At 42.5% G+C, this 25,604-nt stretch overlaps 1 protein-coding gene and 1 long non-coding RNA gene across 7 annotated transcripts in view; one reads left to right on the top strand and one right to left on the bottom strand.

Annotated features, from left to right (window-relative positions):
- The first annotated feature begins 1,417 nt into the window (after window positions 1-1,417).
- Window positions 1,418-14,239, top strand: LOC132649062 (uncharacterized). The gene is made up of 4 exons (XR_009587496.1): window positions 1,418-1,589; window positions 9,687-9,832; window positions 11,710-11,899; window positions 14,164-14,239. It is a non-coding gene; the product is annotated as an uncharacterized LOC132649062 (long non-coding RNA).
- Window positions 14,240-14,279: 40 nt separating this feature from the next.
- The window catches only part of Cdin1 (CDAN1 interacting nuclease 1), a 211,120-nt gene continuing 199,795 nt past the window's right edge, over window positions 14,280-25,604 (bottom strand). For 5 of the 6 annotated variants that reach the window (XM_060372073.1, XM_060372072.1, XM_060372070.1 and 2 more), the window contains one exon: window positions 14,280-16,131. In XM_060372073.1, the coding sequence (XP_060228056.1) occupies window positions 16,002-16,131 (130 nt within the window). In that variant the 3' untranslated portion in view covers window positions 14,280-16,001. The remainder of the gene's footprint in view (window positions 16,132-25,604) is intronic. The other variant, XM_060372071.1, reaches the window with a different exon arrangement.

The raw sequence follows: 25,604 nt of genomic DNA on the forward strand, positions 1-25,604 counted from the left end.
CCATTCTCCTTCTCCAGAAGCCTTTGTGTTCCAGAATGTCAGCAGGCAAAGATCTACACAGCCTGTCCAATATTCAGACATGCCCCTCTGGGGTAATACTCATGTCATCATGGAATTTATGCCCAGAAATGGAAACTAATTGCTTTCACGACAAGATTATTTCACATGTAAACAACTGTCTGAAAATCAGCCATGATGCTTTTGTACACTGACCATAAATTTCCTCTAATACGTGAGACTAGCTTTTAAAGAGGGAGTTCAGAGTGTGGGAAGGACCTCCTCTTTTCACTGAAGAAGGCTGGAGTACATGTACCACAAGTTGCAAAACTCCGGCTAACATTGGTGGTTGGAGATGTTTAAAGTATCAATAATCATTTGCTCGATGAATTGATTTTCCAGTCGTTCCAGTCGTTGTTTTTTTTTTTTTTTTTTTTTTTTTTTTTTTTTGTTTTGTTTTGGGTTTTTTTTTTTTTTTTAATTAAAAAAAAATCAGACTCTTTACCTCATATAATCTGAATGACTGCTCAGGGACCAGGCTGAAGGCTTTTCCACTACATTGAAATGATTCTTTCCCCAAAGAGTCTTTGTGAAAGTGTCCTGCTCTGTCAGGAGGGGTGGGGGAGTGGGGGAAGCAAAGCTGCCTTCATGTGAGGACAGGGCTAGTCTTGGTTTTGCCCCTCATCAGAGCGCGATCTCCTGCAGGTCACTCTCTACTGTAGCTGTTTTCTTTGCTCCCGGGGGGGGACACAGTGATTTCTGCTCCCTTATACGCCTCGGTTCTAAGGGGCTGCATACGGAAGCGGCTCTGCCAGTGCAGAGCTCTGTGTCACAAAATTCCTTCACGTGTAAAGTATTACTATGTAAATTAATTACACATTGAAGACTCCCACATTCTTAGTTCTGTGTGCTGTCATCTTAAGACCCTATAGTATAAGACAATTAAAACTTTCTAATAGTTTCAGACTTACAGAAACCTTGAGAAGATAGTACATACAGTTTCCCATTTGCCTTACGTCCAGTTTCATTTAACTACATCTATTCTATCCTTACTTTTCACCATTAAAACACACGTTATTCTATATTTTCATTACATAGCTAAAAAAATGCAGGAAACCCTACTTTCTTTTTTTTGTGATCTTCCTTAGTTCCTCTTGCGCCCCAGTGGGAGGCGACACATCTTCTATAAGTAGTTTTTGGCTCCAAATAACAGAAAAACCAGACCCAACTGGTTTCAATAGTAAAGAGGATTTACTATCTGAGAAATGGGAAGTATGGAAATGGTATTCAGGGGGTTGATTCAGGGATTCAGTGATGTCATGAGAGCCCCGGGCTATTCCTTTTGAATGCCTTCTCATCCTCTGAGCCAGCCCTGGCTTGTCTGCTCTTACCCCTGCTCCTGGTGGCCAGATGGTGCAGCAATTCGTACATCTTCCAGATGCAACCACAACCAGGAGAAAACAGACTTCGCCTCCTTCATGGTCAGCAAAGAAAACATTTTCCAGAAGCAGCACTCCCCGCCCTCCACAGATGTTCCCTCCAGTTTTCTTTTGTGTCAATTGCGTGATCTGCCCAGGACATGCTAGTCACAGGTAAGGAAGGAAGGGGGTTGACTGCCTTAGAATGTCTGCAGAGAACCCTCAGGGACTGAGACAAGGGCTCTCTTTCCCCAGGGGAGTCACCTCGGGGATACTTCCAACAAGAGAGAAGCTGGCTTAGAAAGAAGGGATGGGGTGGTGGCCAATGTTGGGAGAGTCACAAAGGCAACCAGAAAACCTCAACATTCATTATGTGGAGGAAACTGAACTAAGAAAATAACAAATGCTTATCAGTTGCTTATTACCCACCAGACATCATTCCAGAACCACGACCTTACAATGCCAGCAAGGTGTCTCTAAATCTACTTAGAAGTGATCTAGGTTTAAGGATCTAGATGGTATTTGGTACGCTGGCAGTGTGTACCATGCTTATTTTCAAGATTTTGAAAGTGAGCATTTGTTGAACAGTGTTGAATGGATGTTTTGTACAATGCTGTGAAGAAAGAGAAATGTTTGACGCAAATACAGTTTAATATTTAAATTTTTTTTTTCACTGAAACCATATTGACCATAAATACACCTATTCTGAATGGAAGTAGCATGGACAATGTCGCTAACATCTTATAAATAAAAGGTTGAGTTAAGAAAAAGTTAAAACTTATAAACATTACTAAATGTAAAGAACTTATTTAATCTAATTTTAAAAATTCATACTTGTTTTAATGAGGTATAATTTTTTAAGAGTACATCCTTTTTTTAGAGCTCAGTTCTTTGAATTTTGTCAAATTTTACAGGCTGTACCCATCATCAATTAAATAGTGAAATATTTGAATTAAATAGTGAAAAATTTCAACATCTTAGAAGGTCTCTGTGGCCCTTTGTAATTCATTTTTTTTCTCTTCCTCCCTGAACCCCGGCAACTTGCTATGACATCTGTCTCTATGGTTTGCTTTTCTAGATATTATACAAAGTAGAATCATATAAAGTACAGACTTTGAGTCTGGCTTATATTTAGTTGAATTTTTCTGAGACCAACTTATGTTATGGCATGCGTTGGCAGTCATTTCCAGTGTTTCACTGAATGGATATACCACAGTTTGTTTACCCATTTAAAGTTGGATGTCTTGTTTTCTAGCTTGGGACCTTTGTGAATAACAATAGTTTAAATGCCATTGTCTGTGTGTGTGTGTGTGTGTGTGTGTGTGTGTATTTGTAAGAGCAAATGTCTTTGTTTCTCTTGGGTAAGTGTTCAGAAGTAGACATGCTGGGTTAATTTTATAGTAAATTCCTCAATGTTTAAGCAAGAGGCTAACATTTTTGCATTCTCATCAGTAACATATGTCCTAGCTGCTACACATTTCCCCTCAACATTAGATGGCATTTTGTTGTTGTTGTTGTTGTTTTATTTTGTCTTCAGACAGGGCATTACTTTGTATCCTAGGCTGGCCTGGAACTCATGGTCTTACTGCTTCAGCCTCTTGAGTGCTGAGATTAAGTGTCTGTCACCATGTCTGGCAAATAATGATTTTTTTTTTTTTTTAAATAAGTTGTTCTAACAGGGTTACAGTGGCTCCTTGTAGGTTTTCACGGCTAACAACGCATGATGCTGAACATCTTTCCATGTGTCTTCAGCCGTGAACTGACTTTTCTAACATTAATGGACAAATTACTTAACATCTATGATTGACCAAGACCCTATGTGGAAAAAGAGGTATACATTTATCAAGGATTCCTACACTTTGGTCCTGACATTAGCACTTTAGATGCATCAAATGTTTCTTGCAAACTAAACACAGGTGGTACTCACTATCTCCAGAGTAACTGAAGAGACATTTGGGGGTCAAGGAAGCTAAGTAAATTACTAAACTCAGAGGAGCTTGTGAAAATTGGATCAGTGAGTGGATCTCAGCATCTAGGCTGAAGCTTCTTGACTTCAGGGCTGGGCTTTGCCTCCTATTTCATGGATGAGAACACCTGTTTGAGTTAGAGGCATACTGCTGAACTATCCCAGTTGGATCAGTTCTCATCACTATAATATTTACATGCACTTTTAATCCTAGCATTCGGGGAGGAGGACGTAGGCAGATCTCTGTTAGTTCAAGACCAGCCTGGCCTACAAACCGAGTCCAGGACAGCCACAGCTACACAGAGAAACTCTTTCTCAAGAAACAAAACAAAACAAAATAAAACAATACAAACAAATGAAGAAAATAGACAACATATTCAATTACTCAATTCAATGAAAATAATATTTTTTTCACTGTGGGGATAAGAGAAGAACAGGAGAAATGATTATCTAAAAATAATTCTATGCCACTAAAGGTTTGTTTTCACAGTTTTCTAGTGAGACCCCTTTACTCTCTAATTTTTGCCTTAATCTTTTTAAGACATATACTTTTGATTTTAGTTTTATTTTATGTGTATGGGTGCTTTTTAATGAGTGAAGAAGTGTCTATGGAGGTCGGGAGAGAGCATTGGATCCTTTAGAAAGGAAGTAACAAATTACTGTGAGCTGCCCTGCCAGACCTTGGAATCAAACCTGGGCCCTACAAGAGCAGGGAGTGCCTTGAACCATGGAGCATCTCTCCACCCCCCATATCAGTCTTACCAACGACGTTCCTGGAAGCTTTAGACCCTTGACAGCTTGTCAAAGAATGTTGGGTTGCTGTATAATAAATTACAAGGTTTGTCCTCTCTTGAAAAAGAATTAGCTTCTTTCTTAGTACTTGTGGAATTTAGGGGAAGGGTCAGTGTCTTGATGTATGTCTGATAAATCAGTAAATAGGTTAGAAATTTCAACTACCTATCTCTCATAGGACAGAATGAAAGATTATCATGGGCGCCGTTCAAGTAATTCACATGATCTTTGCTTCAGTTAGGAATGAATTTGGATACAAGTAACAGAATTCTTAATGAATAACAGAAAAAAAAAAAAGATGGGTTTGCTTTCTCTTCAGGTAGGAGGGATTTCACTACTACACTCGGCTTAACTGTCCTGGTAAATTTTTCTCATGGTCACAGATGGCTACTACAGCTTTCACCTTTCCATCCTAACACTGAAAGGTTGGACATAGCTAGTGCTAGTGGAAGAGGGCCTGGCTTTTATCTGAGAAGAAAAGCCTTCTAGAACGTCAGATTAATCATCCACTCTCGACTCTGCAGTTACAGGTACTGAGGCTTCAGTGCTAGTCACTAGGCTCATCCTCCTGATGTCACAATGATAAATCATCTTCTTCCAGTCCCAGGATAGAGTTTCACTCTGTTAGAGAGAATGAAGAGAGGGAGTCAGGGGGAGAGAATGGGAGAGAGAGAGACAGGGAGGTGAGAGAGACAGAGAAAGAGAGAGCAGAGAGGTTGGTGTGACAGCAAATTATATTTGCCCTGTGTCTCCTTCCTTCTAGGAGGAAGGGATTACTTCCACTGCAGGCTTCTGTCCCCAGGGCGTATTTACTGTTCTGGAATAGACCTATCAGGTCCTCCAAGAATCTACAAGGGCCAACCTAGAAGGAGGAGGCCAATCAGGATGTTTCTAGAAAGCCTTCACTACCGGCCTAGGAGAACTTTTGGTCCCTACAGCATTGAGAAGCCCTCCCTCAGAACCTTTCCAGTGCCATTTACAAGCTTACAAGTGAAGGAATGGATGCTTTGGTGACATCATAAACCTAAGTCAGACTTAGCTGATCACCAGATCAAAGAACTGGAGATGTAGCTCAGTGTTAAGTTGCCTACATAGCATAATCGAGACTCAGGCTGTAGCTCTCAGCATCACATGTACACACTCATGCACAAACGCACACATAATTACACGCAACCCCTTAAATAATCAGAACAGTGACTTTCAGGACAGTTTGTACAAAGGCTTTATGTTTTGAAACTATGATGCCAAATTGGGTCCAACGCGAATTAATCTGAAAATGTCAAATTTGACTACCAAGTCTGAATCATTTCTCTGCTGTACGCTTTACTGTGCAAAATGGTCCCAGTGGCAAAGTAATTCTCAAGGACTGTTTTGCTCAGCTTTCACTTTGTGGGAATAAAAGTTCAAAGACTGATCTTTTCTTCCCCTCTTCTCCATTTTCCATTCCAAACATTCTCTTCTGGAGACAAGGTCTTACTATGTAACTCAGGCTAGCCGAGATCTGCCCCAGTCTCCTGGGTGCTGGGAATGTGGTGGTATACTATCCCTTATATAGATCTAGGAAACAACTGCAAGGGAAGGGGTCACTGGGGTCATCATAAAACCTCAGCAAAGCCATCTAGAACTTTTACTGTAACTTGTGGCTACCTTGTGGTTGAAGCTGGAGCTGTGGCACAGAACCCAAGAAAGCCTTCTCACTGGGTATTTTTGTGCCCCTTTTTTTGGGCTATGCCTAACAATAGAGAGACATTGCTTGTACTATGACTGCAGGTCAGTCTGGATAACTCACACTACTATTGAGGTTTTTTTGATTTGCTGGGTATACCTTTTAATATTTCAGAAATATTCCTAAGTTTGCAGATAGTCTAGAGTGGACGAAGAGAAATCCTCCCATGTTTTTGGAAGCTACAAGATACAAAGTTGGATTTGTCAGGCTCTCTGAAAAGAACAGAAGAACACTCAGATGCCTCATGGCATATTGTTCGAATCAGTGGGTTGGGGCCCTTGGTGCCAAAGGAGCCACACTCTCTGGAACTAACATTTTTGTTCTAGTGTTTTCAGCAGCCAATAGGAAGTCAGTTCACCACCCACCACCATAGCGCGGTTTTTGTGAGGGGAACAGTGGTGCTATTTCAACTGTCCAGAAATAGTTTGGCTTGACTGTCATCTGAGGAGGTTTATATTTGATAGTGGTATGCCGGTGAAAGCCATGTCTTCAAGCAAGCAAACAAACAAATGAACAAACCCCCCATAACCTTCTACACAGTGTCACCATCATCAGGGAGAGACTCCAGAAGCAAGCTGCTAAGTTCTCCAACTTCCCTCTGTTCCCTTTTGTTTTTTCAAGGATCAAATTTGGATAGCATCAATGCTTTTCTTTCATTGAATTAACAATGGCCCCAAGAAGGTGTTTTGGTACCTAAGAAGCCTTTCTCTGATGACAAACCCACACATGCTTAGTGGTCCATTTGGTGCACCAGGACTTGGGCTGTCAATCAGATGCATAAGTGCTAGCTGCTTCCTGCTCTGTCTGGCTGCTGAGGTTGTACTTATGGCAAAGGTTACTGTCAGTATCAAAAGAAACACAGGCTGGCTGGCTGTGCACTCCTCGGAGCACAGGAATGTAAACTGGATATCTGTCTGTGCAAACAACTGAGTCAACATGCATCTGCTCTCAAAGGATGACCTTCTCCCACTGCTCTCAACTTCTGGCAAACTTCTGTTGTCCTAACTGGGCTTCATAAAAGCAGAAAGAACAAGGCAAACCACCTATTTCACAATGGCTTCTAAACCAACATAGAGAATGCAGCTTTTAAGTGTTGCATATCATTTGTGAAAGATCTTGTGTGTGTGTGTGTGTGTGTGTGTGTGTGTGTGTGTGTGGTGTATGATTATGTATGCACATCTGTGATAGGTACACTCACGTGTCTGGGCACATATAGAGGCTATAGATCAACACCAGGCGTCTTCCTCTATTACTTTGTACCTTAGCTAAATAGAGTCTCACACTGAACCTGCAATGTGTCATTACAACTAGACTACCTAGCCAGTGAGTCCCAGGATCTGTCACAACCTCCCCTCTCCTCCCGATGTTAGGGTTACAGTACATGGAGCCCTGACGAGAACTTTTATGTGAGTGCTGTGGCTCCAAACTAAGGTTCTCCTGCATGAGCAGGGAGCACGTTACCCACTGAGCTGTCTCCCCAGGCCCCGAAATGGATCTTTCTATGTAGCAATAACTTATTAATAGTTATATAATATGTAACACAGAAATAATATATGATGATGCCAGTTTTAGGATGGCTATGATTTATGATGTATTAAACACCAATCTTATTTAATCCCAGGGGCAGTCCTGTGTGATAGGTATTATTTCAGTTTAGAGAGGAAGTCGGAAGCCTTTAGCAAGTCTGGTGTCTGTGACTAGAGAGGCAGGGCCTCTGGACTGTAGCAGAGCCTGGTTGTCTGCTGGGCTCTCCTGACTATAGTTTTAGAACTTCATATGTTGATTAGGGTGTTGATTATCCCTAGGGATGATCAGTTAGTTTAAATATAATATTATATTTAGAGTAAGAAAACATGGTAAATGCAATCTGGAGATGTTTTTTTCTTCAATGTATGGAAAAGAAGCTAATTATAGGTTGGCCACAGGAAGACTGCCTTCATTGTTTCCATGTCATTTTCAGTGGCTCATCCTTGGCTAGACCGTAATGTCAAGAACTTAGTTGTTACTGAGTAGTAAAGGTTTTCGAATACTAAGGTAGAAATAAAGGTAGATATGATAAAAATCCCAACTCATATCTACTATAGAGATTATGGTATTTGAGCAGGACCCCAACAGTAAGGTTTGAAAGTGACCACTGAGAACATACCAGACCTCTTTGCTTATAACTTAAAATATGATTTCAGATATTGGAAACTCTCAGGAATAAATGATTGACCTCTTTTACTTTGCTTTTCTGTTGCTGTGATAAATACCACAACCAAAGGCAACTTGTAGAGAAGAAAGGTTTTCATTTCAGCTTAGAATTCGGGATCACCACCTATCATTGAGGGAAGTTCAAGCAGGGACTTCAGCAGAAGCCATGGAGGAATGCTGCTTACAGGCATACTCTCTGACTCATTCACAGCTGTCTTTCTTATGCGGTCCATGCAGTCTCACTGGCCTAGAAATGGTGCCACCCACAGTCATCAATCAGGAGCCAGAGACAAGAAAAAGTCTGGGAGTTTGAAGTCAGTCCAGTCTACACAGTGAGAGTCTTCCTCAAAAACAAAAAACAAAAAAGAAACAAACAAAAAAAAACCCAAAAAAACCCAAAACAAACAAACAAAAAAAAACCAAAAAACCAAAACAAAACAGAATAACACAACAACAAAATTTCCAGCCAACGAGCCAACCAACCACCAACCCAAAAAAACAACCAAAACAAAAAAAAAACCAACCAAATTAAGAAGTGTGGAAGACTCTCTAATATAAGATTGTCTTCAAATCCCAAATCTCTAAGAACCCAAATGAGAGACTGTGTTTTTAATCAGTAGCATCAGCAACTATTATTTTACTACTACTGTGACTACTTCTACTTTTTTGTGTACTTCCAGTATTTACCTTATTTTAAAATGACAATTTGATTGATGCATTTGGCTTGCTGAGTTTTTATCAAAGATTTATTTTTATTGTTTTAAATTATGTGTGTTTGTGAATTGTGTGTGTGTGTGTGAGTGTGCGCGCGTGTGTGCTGGCTCTTAAGGAGACATTGGATCCCTTCCTCCTCTGAAGCTGAAGGTACAGGCAGTTGTGAGCTGCTGAACGTGAGCGCTGGGAACTGGACTTGGGTCCTCTGCATGGGTAGTGCTCTTAATCACAGAGGCATCTCTCCAGACCCAATTATCTGAGGTGCACTGGAATAACTTAGCTACAAACCCAACTTTACCTGATGTTCTAACACTGTGAGAAAAATGTCACTGCTTGTTTTAGCACTTATGCCGGGGAACTGTGTACCAGTTGCTCAGAATGCTTGTTTTGTCCTTGACACGAATGGTCAGGAAGGGAAGCTATGAGGCATCCACCTACTTATGACCTATATTGAGGATGAATACCCATGACCGCTCAGAGCTGAGGTGAACCTGATCTTCAAATCTTTCTCAATAGCAGCAAGTTCAGTACCATAGGCAAATATAAAACTATCTGCTGAATACCGAGTTTTAAAATTACCTTATTAAAATCTCTACATATCTCCCTCTTTCTTACTGTAATGACTGTCTTTTCTGAAAAGTTCAAGTCTTTTGTGTTGTTTCCATTTTAACAAGTAACTCTTTCCAGGAAGAAAGTTGTTTTTTTTGTAAATTTTTTATTACATTTAAAATGTGCCACAGTGTACTTCAAAGATTTGTAAATATGCGCTGGGGGCTTGATAATTATTTGTGTCTTAAATAGCTCTAGGGCTAGAATTGTTTCAGTAACATCAAATACAGTAGGTCTCATTGCTACCTGACTGTGGGTCATTTCTCTTCAGTTGCTCATGGAAACGCTGGGAAGCTGGTGCTACACGTTTCTGGAACACGAGGAAACAGAATGCCTTTGGCTTTCAAACGATGACACACCTGAATTACTAATTAGGACGCACCCATCAAGTAAGCTGTGGACGGCGACTCTTCAAAGGTCAGATCCCAGAGCTGCTTTCTCTCCAGCTTGCCCACTTTCATGGCCAGGAAACATCTTATCCTCAACGAGGCATTCGAAGAGGGAGCCATAAAAAGTGCCAGTTTTAGGGAGTCTGAAGACATTCCCAATAGCCTCAGTTCTGTGCAATACTTGGATCTGGGGGCCAACAGAATGTTAAGGGCAATTATTTTAAAAATAGAATATAAAAGAAAGATAAGATTTCTAATATTCTTACTTAGCAACTCAGTGGCTGATGCTATGGCTACGAGGCTAACTTTATGGCAAATGCAACAAAATGATAAGGAATTCCCCTTAAAAGTAAGCATGGCTTAGAAAATGTTCTTCATAAATTTGCTGTGAGATTTTGAGAAGTTTTTAATGTAATGAATTCTGTAACATCATCATGTATGTTGCTTTTCTGATTCCAATGACTATTTTCATTTTTTTAGTTAACAAAAGAAAATAAGTGCAATTATTTGTATAATGAAAGTGAAAACATATCCAATATAAATTTAGCAATCATTTCTTCAAACAACATTTGCCGAACAGCTGCTGTTACCAGGAATTTCGATAGGTCCTGGAGCATAGGGAAGTCAGCAAAATAGATGTGGTTTCTGCCCCATGAAGGTAATACTCTAACTTGAGTTACATTAAACAACCAGCAAATAATCTAACTATTAAGATATTTACTTAGCACTCAAATAGTGTTCATCTTTCAGTTTACTTAAAAAAAAAAGAGCAATGGTTTCCTGTAAAGAGGTGGTTTTGCCTAGATTTTGGTGCTTTCCAAAATAATTTTAATTAAAATAACCCAGAAAATCTACACAGACTTACTAAAGTATTTCTGAATGAATTCGTGTTGGGTGTGAAAAATGACAATCGGCACTCTCCCCCCTAACGGCTTAGTGCAAGTTATTCTAGAGGTACCTTTAAGCCATGGCTGTTTCTAGGAGAATTAATGGCCATTTTAGGTTAATGGTCACTGGCTTCATGTTTGGCCCTCAATTAAACGCTGAATTTCAACTGTTATTACTTAATTGACGTGGTTATATTTCACGCTGGCATTTCAAAACAACCTTCCTTTAAAAGAGTGAAGATGATCTGGCCGGGTAACGTGGGCTGTTCGTTGCACTTGACACGGCGGCTCTGGTCCCCCCTCACTGCATACGTGGCTGAGCTGCGGACCCTCTCTGCTTTGCTGCCACTAAGCCTAGTTCACATCATCTTTTTCTAGGACATAAGACAGCTCAGGAGAAATCCAACTGAGGGAAAAGGAATGAAAAATAAACACATCTGTTGCTTTATTGAAACACCAAAGTAAGCCCCATGACATCACTCTGAGTGTAGTGGGTAAATATGCTTTAGCAAATGCCTGGGGGACAGAAGAACAGTCAAGCCATTGCTCAAGTAAAAAATTTCAGTTCTATGTACCTCTTCTTTACAAGTGACTCCGAATGCTTAGTTGCTGCAGGTAAGTAAGTAGGTAAGAACTGCAGTCTTTGTCCTCACACAGGAAGCACCAAGCACAAGCTGTACTCACCTAATCAATGACTTGGGTTTTATATAAAGGAGGCATGGCCAAGATTAACTCCGCTACAGTGACTGAAATGAATCAAGGCATCAAGTGAGCACTTCCTGTGCCCCATGTATTGTAGAAAAGTTTTAAAAGGCTCTTCGGAATTACTTTGATCAAGCTTTGAAATCATTTCAGTGGATCACTATTGTATGAAAACTGTAATTTATAGTGCTTGACCTAAGCAGTTCTTTGTCCCACAGCCACATTCCAAACAATAGCAGGAAAGCACAAAGGGAACCCAGGCTCTTCTGGTTATTATTGAATTCATAATCCCATCTTCCTTATTTAACCTTTACAGTCAGGCATGCTCTTCATGAGACAGATTCAGACCGGGTTCCTACCGATAGGAAGGTCAGCAAGATGCTGAGATGGGTTCAACCACGTCACCCATGACCCTTCCTTAACCCAGGAGTGACTTGGGTTGAGATAGGCAACTTGAGCTTTTCTGCCGACGGTGACACTGCAGGCACACTTCCATTGTTCTCCTGGTAAGTTTCCCCTTACTTTGTTCTTTAACCCTAATCACGAATGTGCCCATGGGGAGAGTGTCTCCTCCCATCCTTGTTATCACACAGTTAACCTATGAAGCAGTCTCCTCTCAGAGATACGGGCAATGGGAAGGCGCTCCCATTTCTGTCTGGAGTGGCTCACTAAGCCAGACAGAAATTTTACTGTTCTAATTCACAACTTTCATCAGCTGAACACGATCATGTGGGCTGAATGAAATACACTATAAAACTTTACATGTCTTGGTTTCTTTCTTTCTTTTTTTTTTTTTTTTTTGAGACAGGTTCCCACCGCAGCCCTCTCTAGCCTGGGAACTGCTATGTAAAACTTTGAACTCACAGCTATCTGCCTGCCCCTGTCTCCTGAGTGCAGGGACTAACGAAATTCTCCACCACGTCCTGCTTTGTTGGCTCATTTTGCGAAAACATTTACCTAAGGCATGAATCTCACACAAAATATTATTATCTAAGTTAAATGCAGCAGGATCCTACAGGTGCTGGTGGCATGCACTCTGGCGTTTTGGTCTGTGACGTGCATGTTTTGCTTTACCTGAAGAGGTTTGCTCAGCTGCTACCTCACAAAGATTTAGAGCAGCTCTATTTTGCCTCTGGGATCACTGTCTACAAAGAAAAAAAGAGACGTAGGAAGGCACAACCATGTGGAAGGAAACTCGAGCTTAATGAAAGAGAAGATGGCCAGAAAGAAGCAGGAAGGGAAGAAACACACAGAGTTCTTTAGATTTCATTTAATTGAAACTCCAGGCCTGAAACAGGTTCAAAAGAGCAAACATCAGGTATCTTGGTTCCAATGCAGAAAGTAAACAATGGGTGCAGCTCTCCGGGGAGAGTCCAATGAACTAATTGTTCACTTTGGTGCTGTGTGTTAATTAGTGTAGGCAGCCAGGGGACTGTTTAGACTACCTCATCAGGGATCTAAGCATCCTCCTCCTTGGTGGCTCTCATGAGTTAATGTAATCCCCAAAGACTACTAATTCATTATTTTTTTCCAGATTGGCGTCAAGCCTTGTAGGTGATGAGCAGGTACACACTTAAAATGAACGCTTCTCCTCGAGGTGGCTTCAGAACTCTGAGCCTTCTCCGTCACATGTGAAAAAGTTGACGCACAAACCTCAATTGAGTCTCAATTGTTTATGGCTTTTTAGGACAAGGAAGAGAAGGAAAAAGGGAAGCAGTCTACGAAGTCACCTTGAATGTCAGGCAGATCCGCTGTGTTCTGTCGGTTCTTTCCCACTCTTCAAAGGGGGTCTAGTTAGTTTGTGGGGACAGGTGTGTGGCAAGTCTCTGGGGCAGAGAGAACACTTGTTACGGTATACTCACAGTCCTGCACCCTGACTTGGCAAAGCTTGTCAGCACATCGTGCAAAATGATCCAAGATGTTAAAGGTTTGGCTTGGACATTAATGTTCCAATGATGACAGCCCTAAACCAAAGCTATCCTAAGACTGCTTTGAAGGGCCGATGTTTGGATTGCCCACGCTGAAAAAATAAATACGCAAGAGAACATACAGGAATGTTACACAGGTATTCTTAAGACATCTGCATGTGTGTTTTGCCTGCATGTGTGCATGAGTATCAAATACATGCCAAGTGCCCATGGAAGGCACTGGAACTGGGTTACAGGTGGTTATATCCTGCCACATGGGTGCTGGGATTCGAACCTGGATTCTCTGCAAAAGCATCAAATGCTCTTAAACTACTCCCTCATCTCCTCCCAGTCCCACCCTCCATCCTTCTTCTCCCCCTATGTCCCTCCCCTACACTCTGACTTTAGTCTATCGGGTCTCATCAGGACTGGCTAGATCCTCTTTCTCTGTGGTCTAGTTAGGCCACCTCACCCAGTGGGAGGTGATCAAAGAGCCAGCCACTGAGTCCATGTAAGAGACAGCCTGTGCTCCCCTAGGGCACCCACATGGAGACTGAGCAGCCCATGGGCTACATCTGTGTGGGGGGTGTAGGTCCTCTCCATCCATGGTCCTTGGCTGATTCATCAGTCTCTACAGGACCCCTGTGCCCAGATACCAGAGAAGATTTTTTTTTTGGAACAAAAGAAAAGTCAAAGAGGTTTTAAGCTTCCTACCTTCCTTTCTTTCTTTCCCTCCTTCCTTTCTTGAATTACATGCCTGTAATTCAAACACAGCAGACACAAAGATTTCACGAGCTTTTGAGTAACCCACAACCTCACCACAGCACTTAAAATCTACTGTTGGTGTCTTTCTTGCTTTGAAGGGCCAAACTGTGAAGCTTTACTCATAAATACAAGGTGGTGTCTCTGTTGGGGCTTACCAGAACCTTTGCACAGCGAATTATGTCAGGTAGGAGAATAAACATCAAGCGCAAGCACATTTCGAGCTTTTAAAATTTATTAGTGCACGCTCATCATAAATTAGCCCAATGTTAAAACAAGCAAATCTTTGACAAGGATTTTGCAAGATTTTCAACATCTGTGCAGATACATGTAATTTACTGCAAAAACCTGTCCAAAACCAAAACAAACAAAACCAGTGGCTTAGGGCATGCCATGAAACCAGATTTTCATATTTTTCTCTAAACTGTGTACACAAAGACAACGTAGTAGTGGTCTCAAATCATCTATTTCAAATGCAAAACCTTCATGATGCACTCTATGTGGAGGGAGAGGATTTCCTGAGGCCTCCTTAACCACTTTTGCTTTTCTCCCGTGATTTCCTGCAGTCTCCCAGGAGAGTTAAGAATCCCATCTCAGAGAGGCCACACTTATGGCCCTTGGTAGGAAGGCAATAGGGCAAGATTTTCACTGACCAGGAACAAAAGGAACTGACGAATGTGCATGACTTGAGGTATTTCCAAGAGTCGTATTTTTATTATAAAGGCTACATTTTAGGAGGACAGGGGCAAATATTTTTTAACAAAATACATATTTTGGGGAGATACAGATTACTTTTTAAATTTCCAAAAGATAGGTTTATAATTATTTTATTGATGTTTTGCTTCTGACTGAAGACTGATCTTCAGTATATAAAAGTGAATAAATTAAAATGAATAAAATACAAAGTCTCTTTTATTTTGCTTACTTAAAAATCACTCTAGGATTTTTTCTGGTACATTTAATTCATTCAAAGCTGATTATTTATAATGTCTAAATTATCTGAATGTTATACAAGTACGTAGTATGAAATGCAGACACAAAGCAGTATATATGAATGGACTTAAAAAAAAACAACTCATGAAAAATAGCGGCTAACATTGTGTTGACTGGCAGTCATGTTTAAAGGACCACTGTAGACAGGGAGGCTGGGTTTCAGTCCTCTGCCTCAGCCCCAAGCCCAAGGAGCATGGTTTTCCAGACACAATGCAACTCATACTTTAAGGTGAGATCAATGTGAAATGTTTGGTGTTCAAATCAGCTTTATGAAAAGAGGAAATTCTCATCAAGGGGGATTTTTTTGCAGCTTGGCTGAATGCCACAGAAGTCAGGAGGCCACAAGGCTCCATAGAAAAAGCTCCTGTCTGGCTCTGCTGAGTCCCAGGTGAGAAGGAACAGTTACTTCCTGTCTCAAGCTTTTCTAGGTTTGTGCGAAGTTACTCCTTGATGGTACCGGAGTACCCCCACAGTGAACAGAGAGAGAGACAGAGACAGAGAGAGAGAGAGAGAGAGAGAGAGAGAGAGAGAGAGGAGAGGGGGGACAGAGAGTGTGTGAGAGAGAAAGATGAATGGAGGTTTAGAAGAAAAAGTATTCAGTAACAGGGAAGAAAATTGAAAAATTACACCTTTCAGTCTCTACACTTTTTCTTCTGTTCAGTATACAAGGAGAAAGCATTCGGAAGGAAGCAAGATTATGACTATCTATAAACTAACTGTTTGTCAGAGACAGAAATGCTGATAATGAGTGGGTTGTGTCTGTAGTTCTTGGCTATTCACATCAGCTAGGGATGAAGGAAAACAGAAACTCTTGATATGTTTGTCTAGAGGTAGGGCCGCGACTGCAGCGGCAAGGGTTCAGCTGAAGTTCAGGGCAGATGTTGCCAGCAGTTTATACTGCAGGAAAGTAACATTGCTTCCGGCTTCTCTTCCAGGATCTTCAGGGTCAAGCTGTGCTATGGCATAAGGTGACAATGTCTGTTGGGAAAGAGGCTTTGAGCAGGATGCCCCTTTCCCGGTTGCAGTCCAGTTCCTGGATAAATCCATACCAATAGATGACCAAGCCAGGTCCAAACCTGCAAAAACAACAGAGACTGTCATGCATGCCCCTATCAACACAGTCCAGAAAACAGACATTTTGGAGACGTAGACAGAAGGCAGTTAAGTGAGGATAATTATACTAGCTTTCTTTGCTTGCTCTCGTGATGATGGGAGGCAGCTGGGTACAAACGTAATCCCACGGTTGCTACCCTGACAGATCTGTTTCCTTTCTTCCCAGGAGCCTAGGGGATCTAGATTCACCTATGACATCTTTCAATAAAGGGCCATGGGTATGAGCTGAAGCAATCACTAAGTGGAGGAAGACTACAACTGAAGGGGAAACATCGAGGAGCTGGAGCACCTGGCTTTGGGAGGCCGGTCTTCTAATATTTCCTGGTGCTACTCTAAAAATTAAACTTCTAACAAAGGAAGGAAAAGAATGTTTGAACAACTGGCCACGGTGGTATATATTTGTAAGCACGGCACTCAGGAGGCAGGAGGCTCCATCAGCTTGAAGCCCATCTGGGCTGTGTAGCAGGTTAGCAAAATAACTTAAAACAATGGGACACATGAAGGCGTTTCTCGGGCTATCATGTTTAATTCAAGTACCACTGTGGCCAGAAATAACTCCTGATATTCATTATTTCTAGCTTAACAAACCAAACCAAACCAAACCAAACCAAACCAAACCAAACCAAACCAAACCAAACCAAACCACAAAAAACTGTGTGTCAAACTAGGATGCCTTGAAGAGAGCTCTTCTCAACACTCCATACTCTGAATTGCTACCTAAGCGCATAGGTAGGGTGTAACCTGACCGTAAGCTCCCACAGAAACCAGGGATAGTGACAGAGACTTGTGACTAAGTCTGGAGACACAGATGTAGGCTTTAAAGCTAACCATGTCTACGTTGCCCCAACCCCAAGTTATCTTCGGTGCGTGATCCCTGCCAGGCACACCCAGGAAGTGGCTGCACAGACGGCTTCACCCATCAGGAAGCTAAGACCTGTAGGCTGGGTTCATAAAGATGTAATCACTATCAATCACTGGGCACAGAGAGACGGTTTGTACATCAGTTCCACGTTCTCCCTACCGAGAGTACTTAATTAAAGGGCAGGGCTACTTTTGGTGTAGTGTTGCAGGAATTTTACAGTGAAATCATAAATTATGAATGTTGGGTTAGTGAAAGGATGTGTAAAAACAGAACTGCTTTCTGTATTCTAGCATTACAGCAGGCTGAACCATGCTAGGCCAAAAGCTTTTTCCTTCCATGATTTATTGTCTGCTGTGGTGTACTTGCCAAAACTAACAGTACAGGATGGGCTGAGACACTGTAGCGCACGGGAACAAGTTCAGTTGGATGTCATGGGCTGGCTGGCTTATTGGGGACTCACGTTAGTGAGTTAGCCCAGTTGTACTCAAGATAATTTAACCTAATTCAACCTTTTTTTTGCGTCTCCTCTGAGTAGGAAAAATCTTTTGAATTGGGTCCCGTGAGATGCAGAGCGGGGATGTTCCCTGTGCATTGAGTGTTGAGTGCCAGGACCTGGACACTCAAGACCATGCTTGGACAAGAGTTGGCTTCAACTTAACAGATTGGTTCTTAGAAACTTTTACTCTCTCTCTCTCTCTTACACCACACACACACACACACACACACACACACACACACACACACACAAACACAGTCCATAATGAGAAGATAAGCCATTTGGCAGCTTAACTTCAAAACGAATTCTGACACTTGTGCCAAATGATGTCAGAATTATCAAGGCAAATTGGGTAAGAGTCCAAAGAACCTTCATCTCTGTGCCCTCTCGTAGACCCTAAACCATGCCACTGTAACACGCTTGCACCAAGGCCTCCATGAATCTGATGGCAAGCTCCACACAGTTCTCCTCTTTATTAGGCAGCCACTCTGGAGACCACAGTGTTCTTCAGAAAGGCACTAATATTTTTACTAAGGGAGCAAGAGTGTGATCTAACCAGTCATGAAGAAGAACAAAAGGATATATGGGGATCATAAAAAACAAGCCTGGTATTTTAAAGATTTAATAAAACAAAAAACACACATCACCAGCACTGAGCGGGCAACAGCAGCCTGCACTTCCCCTGAACAGCTAAATCACAAGCCAAAGGACTCGGAGCATGACAGCTCTTTATGAAAACGGCCCTTTCTAGACAGAGAGGCCAGGCTGGGGGAACACCTCCATGCTCAAGAAAATGGCTTATTTCACTTGGGAGGCAACAACTGAAATCCGGCAACCCACAAAGGTTTTGGCAGGATTGTGAACCTGAACATTTCATGTAGTAGTTCAGCACCAGGAGTCCCACAAGACAGCAGCCTGGATGTGGGGTGGTCTACTTTTCCCCAGGGCTCTCCCATTTATCTTTAAGGTTCTTGAGAGAGTTAGGAAGCACCAGTGTTCTCACGAGCTCAAAATCTCTGTTGAAAACATTTTGTCTGACTAAGTAAAAACGAGTAAACGTAACTTCTCCTTGCATGTCCTGACTGCTAGGGCTTTTACACTACAGGGTTCATAAGTGGCAAAGATAGTACAGACTTCAGAAGGGGACAAATCTGGAACTATAATGACAGAACAGCATGTGGCTTTGCTCCCTCGTGCTTCTCTGAGTGTTCTCCAGGAGGTTCAGGCTGCGGGGATTATCAGATGCTGGCTGGCAGGACAGCCTTTGGGCAGATTACGATTTATGAAAAAGCTGACCACAGGGAGCCCCCCTGAACTAACATGTGAAACCATGTCTTAGAGCCTGGACCTTCGGAGGCTCAACTACAGGTAGAGGCACTCAGTGCACGAACAAATGAATGGTCTCCGATCCTTTTCAGGGGTGACTATGATTTGGCAGTTGCTATTCTTTAAGCATTCCCCACTGCAGTTTCTATCTCCTTGAGCAACAGACTAAGATGAGAGTCACTACTGAAGAAGTATTCTGTTTACGAATAAAATACCACCAAACTGGTAAATTTGAAGACTACCTCTTGAGAAAGATGGGAAAGGTCAAGAGCCCCCACAGCGCTTGAAGGCGTGAAGGGGGGACTTATTACTAAATAACGTCAGCTTTAAAAAGGCAGTAAGTGTTTGTCTGGCTTCCTGCCACTTTAGGACACTTAGAAACACGAAACAGGAGATCACGGTACTAACACTGGGTGTTTTTTGTGGCTGTGGTGCCTACGTCTCCCAGGGACCACCCTCTACTTCATCATTTCATGTCTTTTTATCTTGGGACCCGGATGGGGGCGAAGACCACATGTTGTTTCCATTCATATCCTCAATGCTTTTTCATAAGACAGTGCCTAGCTCGTGGCTGCTAGTCTCTGGGACAAGATGGAGGATATGGTCAGAAACAGAGGCCCCACTGTTTGCTGCATCAGTGCTGCTCTAGAGACGGCAGCGCTGGTGGACTCGACATGCTCTCATTGGGAGTGACCTGGAATGAACTAGCTCTTACCATGACTCCGCAGTGGAAAATTCCACAACTGACCTTGTGGTACAGGTCATAGTGAAAGCAGAAACACTGAAAATGTGGTTTAAAATTACCTTCGGGCTAAATGTAGAAACTATATAGAAAACATACATAAATGTGTTTAGACCTGTATCTCACCTCAGAAGATATCTAACTATACAGACACAACTACCAAAATTCCTAAAGGAACCCAAACCTGAAGCACTTCCAGCCCCAATACTTAGTATATGGGCTTCTCACACTGCATTAATGCTTCCATAACATTTCCAGGCATAATAATATATACGTATCAACATTTTCAACTCATAAACTCAATCCTTGCACCAATACCGTGAACTAGACTGAAGTACACTCCCTGTTCTACAAATGAAGAAACTAAGGCAAAAGGTCATTTAGTAGGTTGCCTAGAAACTCACAACTAAAAAGTGGAAAACACAATTGGAACCTGGGCTGTCTTTGACTGTACAAGTGGTATGTGTGGTGATCCACTTGCTGAATAGGATGCGAGAACAGCAGAATTGAATCAGAAAAAGGGGAAGCGCCTTGGTGCTAACTAGACTCTATCAAGAATGCTTTGGACAGTTCTGGGGCCGTATTGACAGAGAACAGCTGTCAGTTCCCAGTTGGAACTGACTCAGAGGAGAATCCTAGGTTATCTGGGGATCTGCCAAGATAACAGAGCATGTCTGACCTATAAATGAACAGAGTATAGCAACATGCTCTTAGACCACCAATTTCAAGAGGACTCTTGGAGAGCGGATTCATGCTGTGCACCTCTTCTCCCTCCCTTTCTCTCTCTCCTTCTCCCCTCTCCTTCCCTCCTCTGTCTCATGTGGCTCAGGCTGGCCTTGAACTTGCTATATTGCTGAAAACAACCTTGGTCTCCTGATGCTTCTGCCTCCACCACCCAAGTGCTTAGATTACAGGCCCGTACCGCCATTCTGAACTCTACACCATGTCTCTGAAGTGCAAAATCAGGGCGGTTTTAAAGCTAAGATTCAGGTTTTGATTGAACACATTTCCCCCCTGTAACTGAAACATCTTGGAAACAAAAAGTGAGTTGCCTTACCAAGCAGTGTGAATGGATCTAAAAAAACAAAGGCTTGGCTTTCATTAATTAAGATGCTTGAAGGGCTGGGATAGCGCTTAGTAGGGTCCAGGCGGGGCATGCGTGAGGACCTGGGTTTGATTTGCTGTACGGTATAAACAAGGCACAGTGGCACATGCCTGTAATCCCAGTCCTTAAGAGACGAAGGCACGGCGGTCAGAAGGTGAAGGTCACCACTGGCTGTACGGTGAGTTTGAAGCCATCTTGGGTTACCTGAGATGCTGTCTCAGAAAAGTAAATGAACCAATACAAATGAATTATGATCCTTTACACAAATCCTCACCGATTCCCTTCTTTTGAGAGGCTAACTAATCTAGCTACATACACACGCAGTGAGTGAGCTCTGCCCCCTGCCACCACTCAGCTATGTCCTTAGACTGCCCACTATTCTTTGTGACTCCAGGATGCCAAGGCTCTGTGCCGTGTCACGGATCCTCACACTCATGCCACTGTTTCATTCTACAGAGACCAGTTTCTTCACACGCACCTCTTCACTGAGCGTGGGCAAGCAGGATGCGGTCCTCAAGAATTCTGTGTTGAAGACAGATGGAGAATTCTGTGCAGGGCTCTTGCCCTGCCTGTTTGGTTCCTTTCTGTCGTCCCCTGGGACCCTGTGGCTGTCAGAGTAACCCTACTCTGGCCTGTATTCTGGACGGCCTCAGGCCTGGAGCCTTGAGGGGCTGTGGGAAGACCACAGGAGGGTGTGACCCAGCAAGTGCTGTTCGAAGTGGTGGGGAGGGGGCAATCTATCTTGTCCTTTTTTTTTTAAATGTTGATAACAGAATTCACAGTGGCTTTCAGTCCCTTTGTATCTTTTAAGTAGAAGGGACTGAAAAGCATAGCCGTTATCCTATGGGGGCCAAATATTGTTTTTGTTTGCTTTGAAGAAGATCCATGTATCTGTCCTACTTGGTTCTCCTTTCTCTGGAGCTGGATGTGTGGTGTGCAGGTGGACAGCACCCACAGACTGAGTTCTGTGATACGGGTGACACTTAGTCACGTCGAAGAAGTGTGAAAGTCCTTAGCAAAGTTGTAACTAACCTATCCCTGCACATACGGTTTGTCCTCACAGTGAAAATAAGCCAGGAGGGAAGACATTCAGCAACTGCATCAGACCCCACTCAGAACTCCCACAACTGAAAGCAGTCGCCAGTGTCATGGACAGGAAGAACGGTGCCCCCAGCGATGGTGGAGCGGGAGTCCTCTGCGAGTTCAAGAGACACGACGTTGCAGGAAGATGTCTGTAATGGCCTCAGTGGTCCCTGCCTGTCGACATCCAGGCCTTTGTACAGTCACTGTCTGTATCCCTTACTTTCCTGTTGCTGTTGATGAGACATCATGGCCAAAGCAGTTTATAGAAGGAAGGGTTTATTTGGCTTTATGGTTCCACCGGGATAGGTGTTCGTCATGGCAGGGAGGAATGGCACTAAGCAACAGGTGAGAGTAGGGACAGGATGCTGAGAGCTCATGCCTTCAGACACGAGCATGAGGCAGAGAGAGTGAACTAGAAGAGTCTTGAAACTCCCAAAGCCTATCCTTTGTAATATCTTCCAGCAAGACTATACCTCCCAAATTACCCCAAACAGCACTGTCAACCGGGGACCAAGTGTACAAATATATGAGCCTATGGGGAATATTCTCATTCAAACCATCACACCGTAGAATGGATGTAAGGATTTGTTTTACCAGTAAGAAAAGCGATAGGATATCACTTCTATGATTAAGTTACACAGGCTGTGATCTCCATTTTGCTGAAGCTCTTGCTATTGCTTCTTCTGCTTATATGTGGAGGCCAACTGCTATGTGGGAGATACTCACACGATGAGGAACTAAGCCTGGTCTCAGCCACTCAGGAAGTGGGGAAAGTGAAAGCCCCAGTCTGTCTTTACGTGAGGCTGAAACTGCACTGCTACAGGCTGGAAAAGATTGAAGCACAGGGCTGTCGAGGGCCAGAAAGTGTGATGTCTAGAGCCAAGCTGTACTTCTATTCCTAATTCAGAGAGACTGTGAAAAATGTGGGTTATTTTAAGCCACAGTTTTATAGACAATTGCTACACAGTGATAGATAGTTAACACAAATATTCACTGAAGATTTGAGGTTAAGCATAAATCAACTTCCATTCTTCACATCCTCAGCACAGAGGGTCCTGGTGGGTACAGATTGGCTTTTCCAGTCACAGATGAGCCTTGAATCCATACAGAAGGAGATTACCAGTACGCACCAGCTCTACACACCCAGGCAAGCCCTGTTACTGAGCAACTCCGAGGCTTCTGCCATCACAGCTTCTTGGCTGTGAACCAGGCCCATCCTTGCTGCGCGTCTGAGACTCTGGTGCTCCACATGGAGGTTTTCTCCATGATACTTGGTTATAGGGTTTCTAAGGCTGCAAATGTTAAGTAACTGTTGGGACCAAAGATTCCCAGATGAAGGCAGATTAAGGTGGGACACTGAGCTGGCTGAAGGCAAGACTAGTGATGGCTCGGGAAGTGACATAAAAAGCCACAGCAGTGACAGCCCATGGCTGTTCTGTGTAGGGGCAAACAGACTTTGTCTCACTCAGCAGATGCTGGGGATAGTCTAGGAAAAACAGATGCTGGGGACATTTTGTTCAGTTTTTAAAAGGCAGTGAAAGCTGAAAAGTATTTTTAAAGACTGTCACCGAGAGCGTTTTAAAAAATGGTCTTTTAGGGAGTAAATTCTTAGTTTTCTAGAAAAACTGAGCTATCCTCAGATGATCCTGGGGGTTGCAGACAGCGGAAGTTCCGTAGAATACAGGGTAAATCCTATTGATTGGGTCACTCAGGTGAAGGTGTTCTGTAAGTACCTGAGAAATCCATTCCACCACATAACTTGGGTTCCCAATTCAGGCAGAACGTGCTTCCTCTTTCTAATCTATGGAATGAAAGGGCTTCCTGCGGTAGCTCTCCAGTATTCCAAAACACAGGAACTCTTCAGATCATTTTAAATAACTTACAGAGAAAGGGGAGGCCTACTGGTGATCTACTAATGCTTTTTCTTGAGCCATCACCTTCGGAGAAGGTTGGAAAAAAAGGCAGAGACAAGAACTTAAAAATTTCTGATCATAATATGCAGTATAACTTGGCCAAATTAGGCCAGTCAGTTCCCAAGTGGGCTTTTGAAGTCAGTTTACTATCCTCATTTCTAAAAATTAATTTTGGCCAGATGTTTAACCGATTGTCATTACTATAAAGGGTCTATAACTATATACATATATAAATACACTAATTTCAGTAACTCCAAACAGAAAGGCACTGAGTACTGACTCAATACTTATTACGCAGCAGGTGGTATTTCAAGCCCTTCTGCACGTACAAACTGAACCCCACTGCAAGCCTACGAGAAGCTGCACAGCCACTGAGGTGCTTTGAACGAGAAATGTTCCTCATAGTCTTGGGCATTTGAACACTTGGTCCCAGCTAATGGGGATTAAAAAGGCTTCATAACTTCTAGTTTGCTCCCTCACCTTCATGGTTGCCATTGAAGATACAAACTCTCACCCACTCTGTTCCAGCTGCCATGCCTGCCTGTTGCAATGCTGCTCCATTGTGCTGGTGCTGGGTCATGATTTTTCATGACAGTAGCAAAGTACCTAATACAATTTTCTTCATCCTACAGATATAGAAACTTGGAAACTACAAGGGCCAGGCTTGAACCTGAACAGTCTGACTCGATTGCTTACTCTTATAATGAGAACACTATACTGTCTCTCATCACATCTCGTGTGTACACAGGAATTTACAACAGTGATTCAACTCTGAAAAATATTTACAACACCTGGAAAAGATAGAAAAGCAGAGGTGACTCATAAGTTAGGGAGGGCCCACTGTATCCAGTGTAGAGAAGAGAAACGCTTCCACTGTGAAGGGGCTCAGCAATGCACGACCAGAGCACGTGCAGATCAATAGAGACAGACAGCGGGAGGCAGTTACAACAAGCTGAGGAATCAGAAGGCCAAGGAAGCCTGGCAAGTGGAGTTTGTTCATTTTCCCCTCTTCTACAGAAGGTTGAACAGGGTTGGCACTGTGAATTCTAAAATCCCATGTCTGTCTGTCTATCTATCTATCTATCTATCTATCTATCTATCTATTGGCTCCTATATCTAGCATAGTGATGCATCATATGTTTGTATCATTAACTTGGTGTATCTATGTTTTCAGCTCTATGGGAAAAAGATACACACACATACATACATATGTATACATGCATGCATGTGTGTGTGTGTGTGTATTTAGAAACTAGAGCTTCAAATAAGCTTCACTTGAAGGGTGGCAAACATGGCTGATTGACTTCAGTCAAGTTTCTTTTCATGAGAATTGTCATCAGACAACAAAAACAACCTAGTTGTATTGATCAAAATCTCTGTTCCCGGCCCCAATCTTCAATTTCAAATCACGGTCAAAAACAGAACAAAAATAAATGAAAGCTAGAAAAAGTGGAATGCAGAGAATCATACATAGGATCCATATGCACATAAATACTTTCCCTCCTCATTCTGAGTGGCTGTGTGGGGTCTCCATGTCTTCCAAGGATGTGTGCAGACATGTGGTTGTTGGACACGGCCCGTTTCACAGTCCAAAAGACCTGCATGTGGTTCTTATGAAGACCTTGTTTCCAAACACATAGTTCAGGATGAAGGAGAAACACAAAACATCTTGTAATTGTTTTAAAATAAACTCTGATGCCGTTTATTTAGTTTTTAATCTACATGTTGTAGATTGGCTGTGCACTTGTTAATCACTGTTGTATGTATCTCCAGACAGAGTTGTAAATAACTCTTCAGGCCAAGTGAAACATGCCTGTGCGTGTTTATGTGGAAAGTATGTGTCCTTAGGCCTGTGTGTAAATATGTGTACAGTGATAACAGATTAGTGATCGTGTAATATGACATCGTA

The sequence above is a fragment of the Meriones unguiculatus genome, chromosome 18 (assembly GCF_030254825.1).
Source record: "Meriones unguiculatus strain TT.TT164.6M chromosome 18, Bangor_MerUng_6.1, whole genome shotgun sequence".
In the NCBI taxonomy this organism is placed as follows: domain Eukaryota; kingdom Metazoa; phylum Chordata; class Mammalia; order Rodentia; family Muridae; genus Meriones; species Meriones unguiculatus.